We start from the raw sequence: 21,420 nt of genomic DNA on the forward strand, positions 1-21,420 counted from the left end.
AGCTTCTGGCATTAAATAGCTTTTAGTTGGCAATTACATTAAAAACAGCAAAGGTTTAAAAAAGTTGCCCTCGCCAAATGGTGATACGAGACTCTTCATGAACCTCAAACCTGTTGCCCAAAATATTTGTACAAAATAAAATTCTCCCTTGCAAGCCTCTGGGCTACTATAATTTTGGGTTTCAGAAAAATAATCCTGCTCATGGAGGAAATCTCACAGCATTCCTTTGGCCTCCTGTTTGAAACTATCTAAAATCCAGATTATTTTTTAGTGATTGTCCACATCCCAAGTAACTACAAACCTTGACGCTAATTACCCCCCACCGAAAATGAGGCCAAACTCATGTGCCTTTCAGCAAGGCCCCAGTAGATTCCTGGATGCAGTCAGTTTAAGAACGGTCAAAGGTCATTAGTCCTGATGCCACCATGTACTAGCTGAGCAAATTGCTTCTGTGACCTTTTCCCCCTCTCTAAAATGGGAAAATAACATCAATCTAGTAACATGGTAGTGAGAATTAGATATTAATGTCAAGCATATACATACATCTGTAAATACTGGCACCCACTCCCACTTTATGGTAGATTCGATTGTCCTAATCTAACGAATCCCTAAGCAGAAAAAAAAAATTTATTTTAAGATAAGGAAAAGACCTCACCATCTTGTCCTATAAACAGGAATTTGGGACTAATGTTCTTTGCACAAACTGCTTGCTTGCTCCTGAGTTCACTGTTTTTCAGCTCTAATTCTTTTGTTCTTGTTTATATTCCTTTATGAAATTGCAGAATTCTAGCTTTTTTTTTTTTTTTTTTTTTTTTTTTTAGTGTTCTAAAATTTCAGTATTTGGTTAATGGTATTAATACAGTTAAGGAGATAACTCATTGTCCTTATTCAGAGATTCCTGAGTCAAGAATGGAATTAAGGTAGTTGCCAACCCAGTGTGCCCTGTGGCCTCAGTTTTCTACTCCTCTCTCCTGCTGCCTGGTCCCACACACAGCAAACCACTTGCTCCCTTTCTGTAAACCCAATTTATGTTTTTTCCGTGACATCTCTACATTTCCAGTTTCCCCGATGTCTTCATATCTAAAATGTATAAGCTCTGGCATGAAGAATGAATGGTAACAATCATGGCGATGTTAACAACCGTAATGGAATCATAATCATCTGCATTTCTGTAGTTTTTTACTACATGCCAGGTACTTTTCTGTGTCCTTTAAATACATTAGCTTATATAGAATCCTCACAAAAACCCAAGGTAGGTACTATTCTCATTTTAGAAATGAGGCAACTGTCCCTGAGAGGTAAATTACTTACCCAAGGGTACAGAGCTACTAAGTGGCAGAGCAAGGACTTGGTCCCATCATTTCATTAATGGCCCCAGAGTCTGTGCTCTGAACCACTGTCTGCTATCCTATATTGTGGATGTGATCATTTTCAGCCCCATTGCTTTGAAGGTAACGAAATGAGTGTTTATTATGTATTTATTTGGTGTGCCAGCACTGTGCTGAATACTGAAGAGAGAAGTAGGAATGAGGTAATAACTTATAATCTCACTGAAGAAATGAGGCACTGTTGACTGGAAAGGCTTTGTAGTGCAGTTTTAACTACATCAGGAAAGGGATAGGTTCTTGTGGCGTGTGGTAGCGCAAGGAAGTAGAACTTGAACTTATTCTTAAGGGAAGGGGAGCAAGATGAGCCTGTCTTTAGCCCCAAGCTGACAAAGAGATTTCAAAGAGGCCATCTTGACTAGAGTGACAAGTTTGTGTTGGGATGCAGGGCAGATAAGTTTGAAAAGATGAGAAAGCTACCGTTCTAAAGAGAAAGGATACACCCATCATTTCTCACTTCCAGTCCTGTATTGAGGCCTAAAATAGTTGAGGAATGTATACATGTCAGGATGGGAGGCCTGAGATGGCACAATAACATATCCCAGGTAGTAGATGGGCATTTCTGTACCCAGAGCCTGAATATTTTGTCTGACAACTAGAAATTCCCAGGTTACTTAGGTTACATGTACCATAAAAAAATCATTTATTAGATGTAGCTGGTGTTTAAGCTGAGGCCTTTTTACTTGAAAAACAGTAAGAATGAGTCTATCTACTCTTTTGTGAGAGCTTCACAAGAACACTCTGAGGTCAGTATTAGCCTCAATTTATAGAAGAAACGTAAAGACTCACACAGTCGTTGACTTGTCCAAGACCACCACTCTAGACTGGAGTCCAAGCCTCTTGGCTCCACTTTGGGAAGTCTTCCCCTCCAGAAGGCAGCTCCTCATAGCTAGCCATGGAGATGAATTTGAGAAGTGGACTCACACAAGACAGTGGTGTTCACAGTTGAGCCAAAGATCCAGAGGACCCCATGATGCCACCCTACTCACAGAATTTCTAGACACTTTACTTTATACACCCAGAGCCGCCTTTATTTCGAATAAGAGCCCTTAAGCCCTGCACATTGCAAATGCAGAGGAGATGATTTAGCCTGAAGGAAATTATACTTGGTAGAACTGGCCCATGAGCATTTTGTCCCTATCTCACTCATGCATGACAGTGATTTTTGCTTATATAACTAAAACAATTCCTTTTGCCCTCTCAGCTGGTCTTTAATGTGTGGCCTGCTTGGGAAGGCATGTGCTCACAAAGAAGCTTACAAATAAAGGACCCTAGCAAAACAAAACTGCTCCTTCGTTTTCTAGCTAAAAGTAGGGTCAAAGAAGTAAAGTAATAAGTTTTATCCTAGAAAACTAAAAAGGGAGTGGGGTACGGGTATGGGAGGAAGGCAGGGAGTATTGATATACCTAACATGACCACGGTACCACTTGCTGCATAGGTCCTAATTGTACCCATTCTGTGTCCCCACATCCTCTGATTCCACAAATTCCAAAACAGCCCAAAGGAATCCTATTAGTTTTGTTTGGAAGGCAGCCCTATGTTTCTCAGCCTGCCCATTCTAAAGCAAGCCTGTCAAATTTGGATCCTGAATAGAAGCTGACTGAAATCAGCTACTAGCAAATTAAGCTAAATTAATAGGGTAGACTCCAGAAATACAAAGAATGTATTTTTTTTTCTAGATATCTTGCTCTTTAGTCATCAGGCTAGGTAAACTGAAGCAAGCCTTCCTCTCTGCAGCAAGCCCTTTCCTTCACCTGGTGGTGCTTCCCAGAGAGCCCTGCATGAGATCCCCCTCCAGAACTACTGCTCCCCCTAGTGCCAGCCTTCATGCCCTCATCTACCAATTTTATGGGCATATTGCATGTATAACAACAGGAATCAAATCCTCCCCTATCCCTGAAAGGATTTATGCATAGTGAATTATTAGAGAAAAGGAGGCAACGTCTAATGGGCCAAATGTACAGAGTACACACTGTGGGCAGCTTTCTAATTACCAGAAGAAAGCATTATTACACAGTTGAATTTTATGGTGGTCCCAAAGGGATTAGAGGTGGGGAAAAAAATGCTGGACCAAGAACAAGAAATTCTACTTCAAATCCTGACTTTGCCCCCAAATAACTATGCACCCTCGAGCTAGACACTTCCATTTTATAACTATAAGTGACTTTTATAAGTATACACATAAGTGAGAAACTCAGGCTTTCTCACATGCAGATTTTGTCTTAAGACAATATTTGAGACTGTTTCTATGAAAGTAAATACTATAGTTTCTCTTTGTATACACTGTTTACGGAATAATAGACTGCACAAATGCCAAATCTCATCTACACCTCATCTTTTTCTTTGCTGCTGCTCCTATTCTAGTTCAAATCCTTACCACTCTGTACCATGTTGAATGGATCACCTCCCTTCCCTTCACCAACCTTGTAGGAATTTTTTTCCAGGCTTCAGACAAGAACAGAAAGCATGGTGGCTCACGTAGTGCCTGGAGAAACCAGGGTAACTACAAAAACTAACCCCCGCCTAAAAACAAATGGGCCAGCGTAGGAGAGGTTTACCTCCTCTGCATGAAATCAGACAGGCGCAGCAGTTGTATGCAAAAAACAAAATGATTCTAATATGGAGATCTTATAAGTTGCCTGGGCAAAACTGGCCAATATCATGTGCCCCTCTCACTCCTTCCTCACTGTCTCCTCATCTTCCCTCCTTCCTCATGGTTTATTTGCCATTTAGAGTGTGCAGATTTACCAACCAAATGGAGAGCAAAAATAAATAAATATACAAAAAGCAGGAGTTGCAGTTCTTGCATTTGATAAAATAGATTTCAAAGCAACAAAGATAGAGTGGTAAAAGGATCAATGCAACAATAAGAGCTAACGATCCTAACACCCAGATACATAAGACCCATAAAGAGATTTAGACTCAACGAGACAGAAAATTAATAAGGATATCCAGGACTTGAATTCAGATCCGGAACAAGTAAACTTAATAAATATTTATAGAGCTCTCCACTTTAAATACACAAAATATACATTCTCCACTTTAAATACACAAAATATTGATCGGCCATTATTAATAACCATTTTTAGAATAAAGCAATATTCCTGTTCTCTCTCCCCCTTTTTCTTCCTCTTTCTTCCTTTCCTTCTCTCCTTTTAAAAAAAAAAAAAAAGTGTGCAGCATTACCAAGAAAAGCCTCACAAAAGAGAGTCCAGAAATTCCTTATCTACCCCAGTTTAACAATTCCCTCTAATTTGCCGGAAAATATACTTCAACTTGGTTTCAGAAGTTGGTAAACTGAAATAGAAGAATATGAAGAGATTTGCCAATGGCCACTACTTAAACAAAGTTCAGAAGAACTATCTTGTAGCCTCCTTCTGTGAGTCCCCAAGAACCCTTTTCTGTAGGGAAAACAGAGATGTTTCCAGTGCTAGAGAGGCAACTACCCTAGAGGGTTTGGGAACTTAGCATATTTTAATTTCTACCTTTGCCATGTGGTAAAATTGAATAGTGATCTGCTGAGTTCCATCATTCTCATTTCTGTTGAAACTTGACTAAGCCTGCTTTCATTATTATTTAGAATTTTTGTGAAAACATAAATATTCCTGGGACATCATAAAGATTTAAATCATAAAGTTGATTTTTAATTTTGTAATCTAAAACAGCTTGAACACCTGAAGAGACTTAGCAATGGCACTACATTATGTTGCATCTGATAAGATTCCTTCAGCAAACAGTCATACTATGATCTAAAATATTGTATGCCTTACCAAAGATAAGTAAATTATATAGTCATCTTTCTCTTATTAGCTTCTTTGAAATAAACTAACATGTAATTATTTGACTTTGAGAAAAAAGCACCTGTTTGATGGGTGAGTGAATGAATGGGTGGATGAGGGACATCACAATCTCTCAGAGGCTTCCTTTCATCTCTCAAAATGTTTCAGCTCTAGTTCAATGCCACAAAACTCGAATGTCTCCAGTAATAGTGGTGATGGTCTGGAATGGCACTAAATCAAGCTCAAATCATCCGAAAACATCCCTTTAAGATGTCTGTTTCCTTCCCCATTTCACTGGAGCTGCCCATATATAACTAGGTTCATTGACAGAAGCCTTACTTCTACTTCCTTGCTTCCTGCCTTTCCTCTGACAGGAGGTAGGAATAAGCAATGCAATAGGCCCAAGGCCAAAAGCCAAGCTGAGGGATCTCCTTCATGGCCAGACTGGTCACCCACCTGAGAATAATTGAGAGCCTGTTTGAAGTGGTGCTGAACTGTAAATGTCATTGAGCCTGGAGAGACCCGGCAAGGGAAATAGTGAGGAAAGAATTGTATGGTGGGAGAGTGATGCTGGAGCAGATCTGACTTCTAGGCTTAATCTTACCACAAAGTCTTATGAGTTCTCCTGACCTTTCTGTGGTTTCCCCACCCTCTCACATTCTTGGAAAACAACCCCCTATTAACTGCTTGCCTCTTAGGGATGGATGCTAGCATATTATTGGGTGAACAGTTTTCTGAAGCTTTTGAAACTAGAGAGGTAAAAAAAAGCACCAAGCTAGAAATGACTGGCTTTAGGATCCCGAAAAGTGGCTACTGAGCCATTTCTGTGTGGTCAATGAACTGTCAACCTAAAGTACCTGCCAGGTCTAGGCACTGGATCTCTGAGCTTCTCCCCTATCCCCGCAACCCTTCTAGATTTCCTCCTCCGCATACACATTCCAATTATCATCAGCCAGCCTCACTAAGTCACCAAGCCATCACATTCAAGCCATTGCTAGTCATGAATTAAACTGCTGTGATGTTGCGGGTACTTTCTGGAAATGGCATAAATCTAGAAAAGAAAAAAACGGATGGAGTGGGTTTGAAGCTCACTGTAGGCACTCACAGTTTGATTCTTGTCTTTTCAGATTAAAAAAAAAAAAAAAAGCCTGAAGTAGACTGTGATTATTCTGAATTTTCTCTCCATGACCCTGAAGGGCAAGTGTTAACTTCATTCTACTAGGAACCTACTTTACAGAGAGTTTCCTATAGTATTGGAGAAAATAAAAGCAATAAATAAGACCTGAGGAGGATCACAGGAGCCCAGGAGGTCAAGACCTGCCTGGGCAGCATGGCAAGACCTGAGCTGTGCAAACATTTAAACATTAGCTGGGAATGGTAGTGCATGCCTGTGATCCCAGCTACACAAGAGGCAGAGGTGGGAGGGTTGCTTGAGCCCAGGAGTTCAAAACTGCAGTGAGCTGTGTTTGTGCCTCTGTACTCCTGGGTGACAGAGCAAGATCTTGTCTCAAAAAAAAAAACCCTGAGTTTTGTGCCTCATAATATTTATAGCTAAATAAAGACAATAGATGTATATGTGACTACATAGGGGGTCTTACGCATAGAATTCCCTTTAAATATGTGTGTAAGATCCTCTCATCAATATGCAATTCCTGATTTTTTCTCTTCTACTTGTAAATCTGAACAAATGTCTGTCTGTTTTGGGTTTTTTTGTTGTTGTTGTTCTTTGAGGCAAAGTCATGCTCTGTGTCCCAAGCTGGAGAACAGTGGTGTAAGCTCAGTTCACAGCAGCCTCCACTTCCCAGGTTCAGGCAATTCGGTCACATCAGCCTCGTAAGTAGCTGGGATTACAGGCATGCACCCCCATGCCCAGCTAATTTTTTTTTTTTTTTTTTTTTTTTTTTTTTTTGAGATGGAGTCTCACTCTGTCGCCTAGGCTGGAGTGCAGTGGCATGATCTCAGTTCACTGCAACCTCTGCCTCCTGGGTTCAAGCAATTCTCTTGCCTCAGCCTTCCGAGTAGCTGGGACTACAGGTGCATGCCACCACTCCTGGGTAATTTTTGTATTTTTAGTAGAAATGGGGTTTCACTGTGTAAGCCTGGATAGTCTCGATCTCCTGACCTCATGATCTGCCTGCCTCGGCTTCCCAGAGTGCTGGGATTACAGGCTTGAATCACCACACATGCCCACGGTTTTTTTTTTTGTTTTTGTTTTTGTTTTTTTTAGTAGAGATGGGGCTGTTTTTGAACTCCTGGCCTCAGATGTTAGCCAGGCTGTTTTCGAACTCCCGGCCTCAAATGATTCACCCACCTTGGCCTCACAAAATGCTGGGATTACAGGCATGAGCCACCACACTGGCTTTTATTTTTTTGTATTTTTAGTAGAGATGAGGCTTTGCTGTGTTGGCCAGGCTGTTCTCAAACTCCGGGCCTCAGATGATTCGCCTACCTTAGCCTCACAAAGGGCTGAGATTGTAGGCATGAGCCACCACGTCTGGCCAAGATGTCTTTATATCTGGAAGCCCTACCTTCTTTTGACCTTCCAACCAAGCTCTATTTCTCTTTTGTAACTTTGCTTTTTCTTTAATGATCCTTTCCCAAATCTATCTGTTCCATTTGTTCTAGCCTCCCCCCTCCCCACTGACATCTGTGTGTGTTGTGTGTATTTGGTGCTGCACATATGTTGTCTGCTCCAGCTGGTAGCATTTAGATCAGATAATCCACAGGCTGCAAAAGTAATGAGAAACCTTCTTATTTGAGTTCACTACCACAGTCACACCAATCAAAGAGACAAGAGAGCCCAGGTTCTTGATTGTCCTTTTACCTGGTTTGTCTCTGTTGTTAAAACAGGGTTCTGCATACATCCTGAGGTTCCTTCCTGCCTTACCTATACTGAATGCCAAAAAGGAGTCAGCTGAATTGACCAGGTCTATATTTCTTTTCTGTCGCTCCAGGATTCTTCTACAGTCAGATGACTCCTTACAGATCTTGGCACCAGTGGAAGCGGATGTGGGTTTCTACACTTGTAATGCCACCAATTCCTTGGGATCCGATTCTGTCTCCATTGCAGTCACATTAGCAGGTAACCTGAAAATCCCTGTTGTGTTCATTTCATAAACCTTTAATGAATGAGTGCCTACAGTGTGTGAAACAGGCCCAGAGATGCTTAGATAAAGGAGACCCAGATCTCACCTTCAGGGATTTCGTAATCTGTAATTATAATGGCAGTGTAGTATGAGGTAGAATGAAGTACTATAACTGATAACCAAATAGTATGCAAGGACAGTACATTCCTGCCAGGAGGTCTTAGAGTTGTTGTCAGTGGAATTTTGGTAAGAGACAGGGATATTTCATGCAGAAAGAATGTGAGCAAAGGCGATGCGTGCGAGTCAGTAGCATGTTGAAACACGAATTGTGAATTATGATCTCTGGAGACTCTTTTGGATCCTGTCATCTCCTTGTTCCACCTGTTGCAAGAAAGACTTTAAGACCCATAAGTCATTGGAATTATGTGGTCATGGGTTGAAGCAGGAATGATCTCCAGAACTTGTCATTGATTCTGCTTTTTTTCGATCTCTTCCTCTGATGCATTGCCAACACTTCCCCTTTATCCATTGAGTAAGACAATACATTGTACGCATGGTGACTTAAGAACATCACAACTCAGTATGATGTCTCCCAAAGTGTGGTCTGGTAGTAAAAGACATGTACAGCTTTTGTGAAATCTCTTTGCATAGGAAAAACCCATGTCTTTGAAACTGAAATAGACCTTAGATACCAGCTGGACCAGGGCCCTTGTTGCTTAGAGGCCAGGCAACCCGAGGTCACACAGCTGCTCTGCTAGTGGCAAAGAGAAGGGAACTGGAATCTCCTAACTCCCAGCTCATTGTTCTTCCCACTTTCCCACTGATTTGAGAAAATAGGATCCTTCCTCTCAGATCTGGGCCCTCCCATCTTTGTGGCTGTGTGGCATGTGTTCGTATTTACTTTTTTCAATTGCTGCTCTCATCAGATGATTCAGTAGATGCTAGAAAAGCCAACATCACCCCACACTGACTTCATCTGTCCCTGCCAGGATTATGTTGTCACACTGTACTCCAGTCACACATGCTACCCCCTTGTATACCTGTTTAGCAACAGCATTTCTGCCCCCATGACTTCAGGCTGATCTGGGAGGGGACCCTTAGCAGGAGGCTTTGTGGGGAAGATCAAAGTCAACACTGAGGAAGACCAGTTAAGGGGCCCTAGGCTGGATTAAAGACTGATATTATTAATGCCTATTTTTTGTGAATAAAACATTTACTTTTCTTCTAATGTATTCCAGTTGCAATTTTCATTCCCCTCTTTATACAGAGTCCAGATGCTCAGCACCAATTGTGTTAAATCTCTCCTGCGTCCACCCTCCAACCTGCTTTAGCAAGAGCACTGCTGACATCTTTCCAGTTGCTGGCAGATAGATAGTGGCTCTTGCAGGATTAATTCTCTTGCTTATATTAATCCAGATACAGTTCAGCTCTGTCACAGACTAAATACCCTTTGTTCACCCGAATTTAATACGATTAATAGAAACCTGTCTGGAATTAAGCAAGGCAATTGTAACATCAGGCTTGTCTTCAGCTCTTTGAAGAGGGGTTATTGGAGGCTGCCAATAAGTTCAAAGCCAGGGAAGCCAGAGCAGCCCAAGAGGCACCAGGGAAGGGGAGGAGAGGGGCTGCCTGGTGAAGTGTGACTATAGACACCACACCCAGGGCAGAGGGAGCTGCATCCTTGTACCTTTGCTGCTGGGGTTTGTTCTGTCTACCGGAAAATCTGTCAAGCAGTCCTTCTAAAACAAAGGCTCAAAATGTACAGTGCCTTAAGACCGTATTTGCACCCTTACCTGAGCTTATCATCCACACCTGTAGCAATGTCTATGCTGACAGCGCTAGGGGGTACACCAGCTCCTGTTCTGAGCACAGCCTCTGCCACATGTTGTGGAACCTACAGCAATAAATAAAACCTGAGTTTTATGCTCCCTGATGCTTACAGATGAGTGAAGGCAAGAGATGGATACATGACTACCTAGAATTGGGAGATAGTTACAATTTACTTAAGATGTATGCATGGAGATCCTGCTTAGCAGGTTGTAAGATATAACCTGAATATAACTTCAATTGGAGGGGTGGGGCCGAATGGGTATCAGGCATTTCTAAGTTTAATTACCAGTTATACCGCTTATTAGCTATGTGATCTTGGACAAAGTATATAACCTCATTGAGTCTCTGTTCTCATCTGTAAAAATGAAACTAACATTACAGGGTTGTTGTGAGGTTAAGTAAGATTGCATGTGTGAAAAAGCAGTTAACCCAATGCCAGGCACATTGTTCACACTCAATAAATGTGAGCCTCTTTTTCTTCCTCTAGCTCTTCGAGAGTGGAGCAATGTGTATTAGCTATTCTACTCATAAAGAGCAAAACAGTTCTAAGACGTGCAAAGCAGTAGCCCAACCCTGCTTCCATGTATCTTTCAGTATGAATCTTAACACTGATGTTTTTCAAGTATGAACTTAGGAATTGATTCAGTTCACTTGCAGTCAAATCCTCATGGTGAATCTCAGCACAACTGTGTTTTTAAGGAAACGGCAGGGTTTTTCCTGGACTTTTGTAGAAATGTAGGCCAAAGAGGAAAAAATTTTGAGGCTCAAGTTAATCAAGTGTCCCCATGATTTTATAAGGAAAGTATGGACTTGGATCTTGCCAGTGGGCCTGCATTGACCAGATGCAAGGAAATTTGTTCATAATGATTCACAAAAGCAGGCATAGCATGGCAGTTACAGTCATGGGCTCCAGAGGCTTGGGGTCTAGGTCTGTGTCCTGGCTCTGTCATTTCCTCAGTGTAACTGTGAGCAACTTCTTTATACTCACTGACTCAATTTCTTCATCTGGAAAATGGTGATAATAACAGTACCTGACTCATAAAGTTCTTGTGAAGATTAAATGCAATTATTCATAAAAAATGTTTATAACTGTGGCTGGCATGTAGCAGCCACTGAATATTTGTTAACTATTATTATTATTGAGAGAATAATGCATTCAACAAAAGCCAACTTATGTTTACAGCGGGAGAGACTCCTTTTCAGAGACCAGAATGTTCACAAACCCTTTGTAGGGTAGCTGTCTTCAATGTCTCAGTGTCAGCTAGGAAAGCTAGATTAGTCATCTGGAAAGTATGTGGGCACTTGGGTTCATAGCAAGGGAGGTGGCTTGTGATGAATATTTCAAGGGCCACAGAGAGAGAGGCCTGACGGGCTCTCCCTGGCCCACAGCAAGATGCCTGCCACTGAGTTTGCCCGTCCTCTGGATCTAGTGTCTTGCCAATTCTGCCTCTCAGATTCCTTTGAGTTCTATGTCTTACTCTATACACAAGTTTTTTTTTTGAATATGTAAATGCCATTTTATTTTAGACATATACAGCCAAACCTTTCTTGCCCTGCCCCGTTTGGCCTGTAAAATATTGTCCTTTGTGCCTTTTTCTCCTCTCTAAACTCTTCCATTATGTGTTGATTTTATCTTTAGGTCTCAGGGATTTGGGAGCACCTTGCAAGTGTCTCTCGGTATAGAGATGGCCAGTGTTTTCCTCCCTACCTCCCTGGAACAGCCCAGGGAACTCATAGCCATTTAGACCAAATGGCACAAAATTTCTCTAAATTCATGAAACTGGATGCCTGTGTCACTGCTCCAAGTGTAGATGAAAGTAGCTTACAAGATGGGAGGATTGCAGGGAGGGGATTGTAGGAATGTCACCGAAATGTCACATACCTAACTTTCTGAAGTATTAATTACCTTGTGTTTAGGAATAAACAGAGCTACGTAAAGGAGACTGTCTGATGTGTACAGACATAGCACAGAGATTGGAGAACCATCTTGGCCTGTTAGATTCAGCACTCAGCTATCTTGCTCAGAAATCTTCCAAATCTGAATGGCCTAGGCAAGGTTTTGAAGGAAAGCAGCAGCTTCCTGGTAAATTGCTTCAATCTGGACCCATGGAGTTTAGCTGTACTTACCAATGCAGATAAGAGCTTCTCCAGGTATAGACCATTGGTGAGGTCATTGACAAAAGGGAAACATTTTTAGTTGTCATTGATTTTATAAGATCACAAAAGAGATACTGTAAGGCCTGCCTGACATCATCAGTGGGAAATGAGAATAAGATGAGGGCTGAGGGATGAGCGTATCTTTCATTGAAAGGAGAGAACACAGATGAGCTCATCAGACATTTTCACAGGAAGGGAGAGGCAGAAAATATTTCTCCTTTCCTCGCATTTTTTTTTTTTTTTTGCTCTTTATGAGTAGAATAGCTAATACACATTGTGTCTAATAAAGAGATCACAGAAATCTCACTGGGAAAATAAAAATAAAAGGCAATTGTTTTTTGAAATTCTTCTTCCTCTGTGCCTCCCCATCATGATTTAGTAGCTACAATAAAAGGCAAGCAATTGTATGAGCTTATCATAATGTAAGTCACTTCAAATTGGCATTCTGAATTTTTCACCCAGCGGTTCTGTTCACAAAGGAGGGTTTGGCTTCATAAAGAGTTAGACTCACAGAGGGCTTGTCACCAATGCAAAGGCTAACAAAGGAAGATCTACTCCCATGCACTAGATCAAAAGGAAAGGTGGTCTGGGCACAGTGGCTCATGCCTGTAATTCCAGCATTTTGGGAGGCCGAGGCAGGCAGATCACCTGAGGTCAGGAGTTCAAGACCAGCCTGGCCAACGTGGCGAAACCCCATCTCTACTAAAAATATAAATAGTAGCTGGGCATGGTAGTACATGCCTATAATCCCAGCTACTCAGGAGGCTGAGGCAGGAGAACCGCTTGAACCCAGGAGGCGGAGGTTGCAGTGAGCCAAGATCATGGCACTGTACTCCAGCTCAGGTGACAAGAGCAAAACTCCATCTCAAAAAAAAAAAAAGGAAAGGTAGAAAGGTTTGACTGTGTTCCTTATGGCACTCTAGGTCATGTGGTAATGGCCATTGACTAATCTAACCTGCCATCAAGGAGATTTAATATCTTATAGAATACTTGAATAGCTAAGGCCCTTGAGTTTCCTCAGTAAGTACAGATGTACAGAATGCCCACCAAAAACCCCAAGCTTTTCTAGAACTTAAATAAAATTGATGAGAGGATAGCAGAAGAATCTTACTCAGCTCCCCAGTTGACTAGAAGAAATAAAAAAGAAAGTACAAATGGTCCAAGTTGGCCCAGCTCAATCTCAAAAAAGCAGTTCCAACATCTGTTCAGTGGAACGCAGGAAGGATGATGGTTGGACAGGTGGTGGGATATGCCACATCCTTGGTTAGTGGTTTCTAGAGAGGCTGCAGCAGCACATGACTATGTAAGTATGGAGTCCCTTGGCTAGGACTCTGCAGTGGAACATGCAAAGAATTTGTGGCAGAACCACTCGTGGCCTTATTCTACTTAGAAGCCATCAACCTCAATTAAATAATTAGAAGAGGTAATGGTAGTAATCTGAGTAACCTGACTCATTGACATTGGCAAAAAATATCTAAATATTGAGAGAATGGTAATGGAAACAAGGATATGAGAAGGAAGCCATGCAGCTTGGGACTGTCCGGGAAAAGGCGGTCCAAGCCCTACCTACTTCCTCAAGTGCTAGGGGCCCTATAGTATTTATGCTGAAGTCATGCCAACTAAACAGAATTTCAAGGGCACAAAAATTCTAATTCCTTCTCATCTTTTATGCAAGGAATTAATAGTCACAATGTTGACCCTAAAAAAACAAAAACAGGCAAAGTCAGGTTAAAACTATTTTTTCAGCTTTATTGAGATATAATTTACATATCATAAAATTCTTGGTGAATGTGCAATTTAGAGATTTATTTAGCAATTGTATATAGTTATGTAACCATCACTATAAAGTTCTTCACCTTTTTTTAACTTTTATATTTGGTTCGGGGGGTACATGTGCAGGTTTTTTATACAGGTAAACTCATGTCACAGTGGTTTGTGGTACAGATGATTTCCTCACTCAGGTGCTCAGCCTAGTACCCAATAGTTATTTTTTCTGCTCCTCTCACTCCTCCCACCCCCTGCCCTCAAATAGGCCCCAGGGTCTCTTGTTCCCCCTTCTTTGTGTTCATGAATTCTCATCATTTAGCTCCCACTTATAAGTGAGAACACTGGTTTTCTTTCTGTTCCTGTGTTAGTTTGCCTCCAGCTCCATCCGAGTTCCTGCAAAAGACATGATCTCCTTCCTTTTAATGGCTACATAGTATTCCATGGTGTATATGTACCATGCAATTTTCTTTAGCCAACCTGCCATTGTTGGGCATTTAGGTTGGTTCCATGTCTTTGCTATTGTGAAGAGTGCTGCAATGAACATTTGTGTGCATGTGTCTTTATGGTAGAATGATTTTATATTCCTCTGGGCTTATACCCAATAATGGGTTCTTTACTTTTAACAGTTTTATCAAGGCATAATTAACATACCATACAACTCACTCACTTAAAGTATACAAAATTTCACCGCTTTTCATATAGAGTTGTGGCTGGGCACAGTGACTCATGCCTATAATCCCAGCGCTTTGGGAGGCTGAGGTGGAAGGATTGCTTGATCCCAGGAATTCAAGGCAGGTCTTGGCAACAGAGAGAAACCCCATATTTACCAAAAAAAAAATTAAAAAACTAGACAGATGTGGTGGCACGTACCTATGGTCCCAGTTACATGGGAGGCTGAGGCAGGAGGATTGCTTGAGCCCAGGAAGTCGAGGCTGCAGTGAGCCATAATTATATCACTGTACTCTAGCCTGAGTGCCAGAGCAAGACCCTGTCTCCAGAAACAAATAAACAAACAAAAAACCACAACAGGAGTTGTGCATCCATCACCACACTCAATTTTAGAACATTTTTATTATCCCTCAAATAAACTCCACACTCCTAGCTACTACTCCCTAATCCTATTTCTTTCAGCCTATGCATCCACTAATATACTTTATATCTCCATAAATCTACCTAATCTTCATATTTCGTCTAAATGGAATCATATCGTTTATGGTTCTTTATTACTTCTTTCGCTTAGCATAATGTTTTCAAGATGTATGCCTGTCATCACATTATTCTTGTTTATGGTAGAATAATATTCCATTGTATGGAATAGACAGCATTGTATGTCTCCATTCATCAGGTGATGGGCATTTGGGATGTTTCGACTTCTTGGCTGTTATGAATAATGCTGCTATGAAGATTCACATACACATTTTTATGTGGACATATTTTTTCTTTCTCTCATACCTAGGATTGAAATTTTCGGGTTGTATGGCACATTTATGTTTACTGTTGAAGAAACTGCCATGTTTCAAAGAGGCTGCATCATTTTATATTTCCACCAGCAATGTAGAGGAGTTCAGTTTCTCCATATTCTCAACAGTTGTTTTTGTATATCGTTTTTATTACAGCCAACTTCATGCATGTGAAGTAGTATTTTATTGTGATTTTAATTTACATTTTAATATTGACTAATGGTGTCAGGCATCTTACTATGTGTTTATGAGTTGTTTATGTGTTTTCTTTGATGTAGTGATAACTTTGGTGATGTAGAAGGTGTATATGGCCTGCGTATTTTCTGTTTCTGCCATAACAAATAACTACATAGAGTTAGAGACTGAAAGCAGTACAGATATCTTACAGTTCTGTAGGTCAGAAGTCTAATACAGTTTCACCAAGATAAAATCAGGATGTCAACAGACTTTATCCCTTTCTGAAGGCTCTAAAAGAGAATCCCTTTCTTACACATTTGAGTTGTTGGCAGAATTTAGTTCTGGGCAGCCTAGGTCTATGGGCTCTGTTTTCTGGCCAGCTGTAATCTGAATGCCATGTCCGGCTTCTAGAAGCCACTGAATTCCTTGGCTCATAGTTTCTTTCCTCAATCTTTGCAGCCGGCAGTGGAGGGCTGGGTTTTCATGTTGCTCAGCTCTAACACCTTCTGCCTGCCTGTTCTGATATTAAGAGCTCATGTGATTAGACTGGGCCCACCTCAGTAACCTAGAATAATCTCCCTATTTTAGGTTTAGCTGATAAGCAATGTTAACTCTTCCTTAGCCATGTCACAGGTTCCAGGGATTAGGAAATAAACATCTTTGAAAGGTCATTATTCCACCCACCATACCCTGTCTGAAGGGCACAGCTCATTTTCATCTGACTGTTGTCCCCCAAAAACAAATTTACTATTGCTAGACCTTCCCATGATTTCAGAGACACCAAACCAAAAAAGGTTCAAAAACAACACATGCTTTTTTTAAAAACTCACCATTTTTACCTGAACCCAAGTAATTCAAATGATTAAAAATCTTTTTTGGGCTAAACATGTCTGTGCTCTGAATATAGCATTGAGGGTATGCCATTTTCTATGTTATCTGCTCATATATTATACCTCATTTTCCAGATAGAGTCACGTTGTTAATCAAAGGGTAATCACAATTTATTTGATTAGACTATTTCAGCAAAAACCATGTAATAATTTGGATGGAAGGGGAACATTTATTTTTTACTGTTATTAAAAAGCCTACCAGTAGAATAAGTAAGATTCTAGAGAAAGTTTTTGCCTAATTGCCAAATTTAGAAGCAGATTAGAACTATGAACCTCCTTCCTGATTATAAACAAAAGGGATTTAAATGGCTGCTCTTTTAGGTCTCTTTTAGACCCAAGAGTTCTATGAATGTCTTGCATATATAATAATGAATGGTAACATTCTCTACCATCACTATCAACTATATTGAAAATGGACTCTGTTGTACTTTGGGGAATGGAAGACTAGATGGCAAAGAAGAAGTACAGCTTTTGTGATGGAGTCTTGGAAAAATAACAAATGAGAGGAAAACTTATCAGGGGACTGGTGAAGACAGAGTGCAGGGTATATAGAGCTGACTAATGGTCAAATGCTGACTCAGGAGGCCAGAAATAGATGTAAAGGAGGCCTTGCAAGAAAGACAGTAGGATAGCAGGGAGTTAAAAACTCCTGCACTATAAAATGCAAAAGGCGTTTGGGAAGGAAAACCAGACTAACAAAATCTTGCATGTTAATATAACTATTATTTGTAACAAAGCAACTTTTATGGGAATTGCCAGGGAGTGAGATCTGAAAAAGTTTCTGGCCAGCAAGGAATAAGGCACTAATATTCAGAATCCATCATTACTGATATCAGGTGGATAAGATATCATTGGTATTTATAAGGGTTTTCCTAGGCTTATGCTGATCTTAGTCCCTCAAAGTTTATTTGACTCATGAGTCTTAAGTTCTTCAACTGGAAATTCTCATTTCAGAGAAAATTTGAAGATTTAATTCCATTGGTCCTTGTGAGAAACTTTTGACCATTGCAGTATGAGCAGAGTCTCGCATTTCTTATGACATTTCTTTTTTTTTTTTTTTTGAGACGGAGTTTCACTCTTGTTACCCAGGCTGGAGTGCAATGGCGCGATCTCGGCTCACCACAACCTCCGCCTTCCCGGTTCAGGCAATTCTCCTGTCTCAGCCTCCTGAATAGCTGGGATTACAGGCACACACCACCATGCCCAGCTAATTTTTTTTTAGTAGTATTTTTAGTAGAGACGGGGTTTCACCATGTTGACCAAGATGGTCTCGATCTCTTGACCTCGTGATCCACCCACCTCGGCCTCCCAAAGTGCTGGGATTACAGGCTTGAGCCACCGTGCCCGGCCCTTCTTATGACATTTCTTTGATCTACTCACTCATTATAAGGTATTATTCATTGATTAAATACACTTTAGATGAAATACAATTTGCTTGGAGTATTAAAAATGTGTGAAATTTGTAATACTTCACTGCTTTAAACTAAAATATTACCTTATACTGTACTCAAATATTGCTGTATACTCAACTATTTTAATTAGGAGACATCACTGTCTTTTTTTCTGTCTTTCGAACTGAGATTTGGGTCTTCTATGGATACCACAACTGTTTTCTTGAATTCTCTAATGGGGTCGGCCCAGCGAGTCAATCTGGCATATGTTTCCTAGCATTTCTGGAAATGGGTACTTTTTGGAATCTTCAAGAAGACCAGCCATGGTGTGACTTTTAAGCTCTCTGTATCTGTCCAGAAATTGTTACCAGTTTAGGAAGAATTTGTTGTATTTAAATTATTTCTTCTAATTATTCTGGAATTTTCAGAATAGAAGTTGTTCAAAATAGAAGCAGTTTAGTTCTTTCTAACAAATGTGTTCCTTCTCCTCTTACCTGTCTTCCTCTTTCTTTTCTTTAACCTTTTCCTGTCTGTGTGTTTTTCTTTATTCATCAGAAGGTCCCAGCACTGCTCCTCAGGGTGTTTTCTCATTGTGTTAGAGCAGAGATAGGGCTGGTGATAGCTAGTGTTTATTGAAGCTTCCTGCTGTGCTTAGGCATTGTTACAGCTTTGCAGGCATCCATTTACTTATTCTTCTCAGCTACCATAAAGTAGAAAACTGAGACACAGAGATTAAATAACTTGCGTAAGGATACTTAGCTATATTATGCAGAGATGCGGTCAAGACACCTAACCTGCAGGCAGCCCCTTCTTGTGCCCCTGCCCACTGCAGGTATCACTAGCTCATCATGTGTTTTTGCTGTTTAGTCCTAATGAATGTAACTGAGAGTCCCTATCTGCACAGTACTCCAGGAAGACTCTGTCAATCACTAGATTTGGCTTCAGAATCTCAAACCTATTTGCTGTTTGTGGGCCCTTTCTGAAGCTCTCATGTAATCTCCAAACCTGCCAAATCTGCCCAACCTGCAGCCCTTGTGTCTGTTGTTGCCCTGTTTTCAGTTATCTTCAACAAGCCTCTCTTCTTTCTGAGAATGAATGCATATGCACACTTCCAAGCCTAAACTGCCTTAGCCAAACAGAGAATCTAAGTCCTTGAAATACAGTTCATTTTTGATGACTAAAACTAGAGGAAATTATTTTCAAGTCATATTTGTGAACTTACATACAGTGTTAGAGGACTGGAAGGAAGACCCACTGGATTCATCCATTCAAAGTGTCAACAAATGTTCATTAAGTCTGGATTAAATGGCACTTACTAACTTATTTTTTTAAAAAACCTATAAATATATGATGGCTAAAATATGATAGTTTATTTCTTGCTCACATAAAGTCTGAAAGAATTCCACAAGAGAGTTTTTGTACTTTGGGCCAAGAAGTGGCACACTTCATGTCTGTTCGTATTCCATCTGCTAGAACTCAGTTCCATGCTCATACCTAACTGCAAAAAGGCTGGAAAATTATCTAACTATGCACAGGAAAAAGAGGAAAAGGGTTTGGCTAATAGCAAGTCATTCTCTGCCATGGCTTCTAAGATGGAAGGCAGCATGACATTTTAAGCAAGGTTTCTATTGGCAGAGGCCTGGGATTCAGCCCTGAGTAAACAGTACTTACAATGCTCTCTACTCTTGGCTTCATTCAAAAAACAAACTTTCCAGCTCCTCTGGCTTCTCTCTCAATCACCTTTATATTAGGCCAAAGATATTTTTCAGGCACATGTGTTCAGATTTTTTCCCACTGAATTTTGATTTTACCCTGAATCACATAGAGAGAGACCTGAGCCCGAGTCCAGGCTATGTGCAGGAATGTGTTTCTGAGCATTTGCTCCAGGGGTTGCCCTTCTGTCTCTGCCTGTCTCTCCAGAGGTCCTCATCTTCAGTATCCAGATGGTGCCTGGTTTGCTGAACACCTCTGTTTTAAAGGTGTCACAAGGCCACACTCCTTCCTCACTTGTCTTCATATCCTTAGATGCTGATGTACTAGTGTTAGCCATATGTCAGGCTTGCCTTGTGTACAAGAACTGCCCTTGTTTACTAGTGAGGCTCTATTTCCCCATTACATTACTTCTCATAGGAACTGGAATCCAAAAGCTGGGCTATGAGTACAGTGAGGTCTCAAGGAACTGCAAAAATAATTCTCTTAATGCTTCTGTTTCTGTGTCTGACTAGCTTGGAGGGGCTTCATTCCTCATATTGGGCCTGATACGTTGAAAAGCTTGTCTTTATTTCTGTTTCCTTATTTTTTCTTAAATTTATATAGATATAAAACTTGGCATAATCTCCTCCTGTGTGTATAGCTCTCATTCAGCTATAACACAAATAAATTTACAGATTTAATGAAAAAATGTAAATCCTGTCAATTTCTATCAGTTAACACTAATCTGTGAGCTAATGCTGACTTGCTAAAACTAAGTGGCTGTTAACGAAGCATACATAGTACTGACTGCTGAGGTGTGGCCCAGGCTGTGGAGGGCTCAGTGATGATGATGTAGCTTTCAGCACCTCTTTCTGTTTTCCCTATTCTGAAAGCCCTTTTGGTACAGCATGTTGTGGCTTTTGTTATCTTAACACAAATGTGTAATTTATCATTTCACTCCTTCTCTGCATTTTGTTCTTTTCTCCTTGGTTAACTTCTATGGTTAAACTAGTACTAGTTAATATTAATGTGATTGTAATCTTGTCCACAAACATAGGTACTGGCAATCACTTGGCATTCACACAGCAGTAATCAATTAGTAGGTGATCAACCAGGTGATCTAAAGTAGGCTTATTTTTTTTTTTAAGTTGGCCACTAAAATAAGAGCTCCAGCTTGAAAAAGTCTAATAGAGATCTAGTGGTATCTCAAAAGATACCTCTCGCTGGGAAGAAGAGGAACCAATTAAAGAAAAACTAAAAGAGTACAACGTGCTGAATATCAAACCTGACTGCACAACAGAATCACCTAGAAACTTGTTAAAAATAGATATTACAGCTTCTACCCCCTCATCTGAGATTCAGATTTAGTAGTTCTGAACTGGACTCAAAATATATGCTAACAATTTTCTAATAGGTGTAAGAATTGATTAAGAAACAATCTTCGTTATAACTCTCTATTGATTATAAATACTAGGGTAGCTTTGTGCTTTGTCTTTATGGAGCATGAAAGTAATAAGAATGTATAAGAAGGAGCCTATGCTAACAACAGCACTTCTCCTGACAAGAAAAAAAAAGGTCTTTACTTTCCAGCAAAAACTTAATACAATTAATTAAGCACTGGATTTAATTCAGTGACATTTGAATTTTATAGCTATACACTTGCAGCTATAAAAAAAACCACCTTTATTATTAAAATTCCTATAGGAAAAATAACTTGGTAATTGTGAGTCGAAAGCTCTCTGGTCCTGAACCTCATTTTCCCCCTTCGCACAGTTGTTTTTATAACACAGTAGAGCAACTCTTGTA

At 40.4% G+C, this 21,420-nt stretch overlaps 1 protein-coding gene across 6 annotated transcripts in view; it reads left to right on the forward strand.

The window, feature by feature from the left end:
- The window catches only part of ADAMTSL1 (ADAMTS like 1), a 1,072,914-nt gene that overhangs the window by 930,065 nt on the left and 121,429 nt on the right, over positions 1 to 21,420 (forward strand). For all 6 annotated transcript variants that reach the window (XM_078369765.1, XM_078369768.1, XM_035306411.3 and 3 more), the window contains one exon: positions 8,119 to 8,246. In XM_078369765.1, the coding sequence (XP_078225891.1) occupies positions 8,119 to 8,246 (128 nt within the window). The remainder of the gene's footprint in view (positions 1 to 8,118; positions 8,247 to 21,420) is intronic.

Source organism: Callithrix jacchus, chromosome 1 (assembly GCF_049354715.1).
Source record: "Callithrix jacchus isolate 240 chromosome 1, calJac240_pri, whole genome shotgun sequence".
NCBI lineage: Eukaryota > Metazoa > Chordata > Mammalia > Primates > Cebidae > Callithrix > Callithrix jacchus.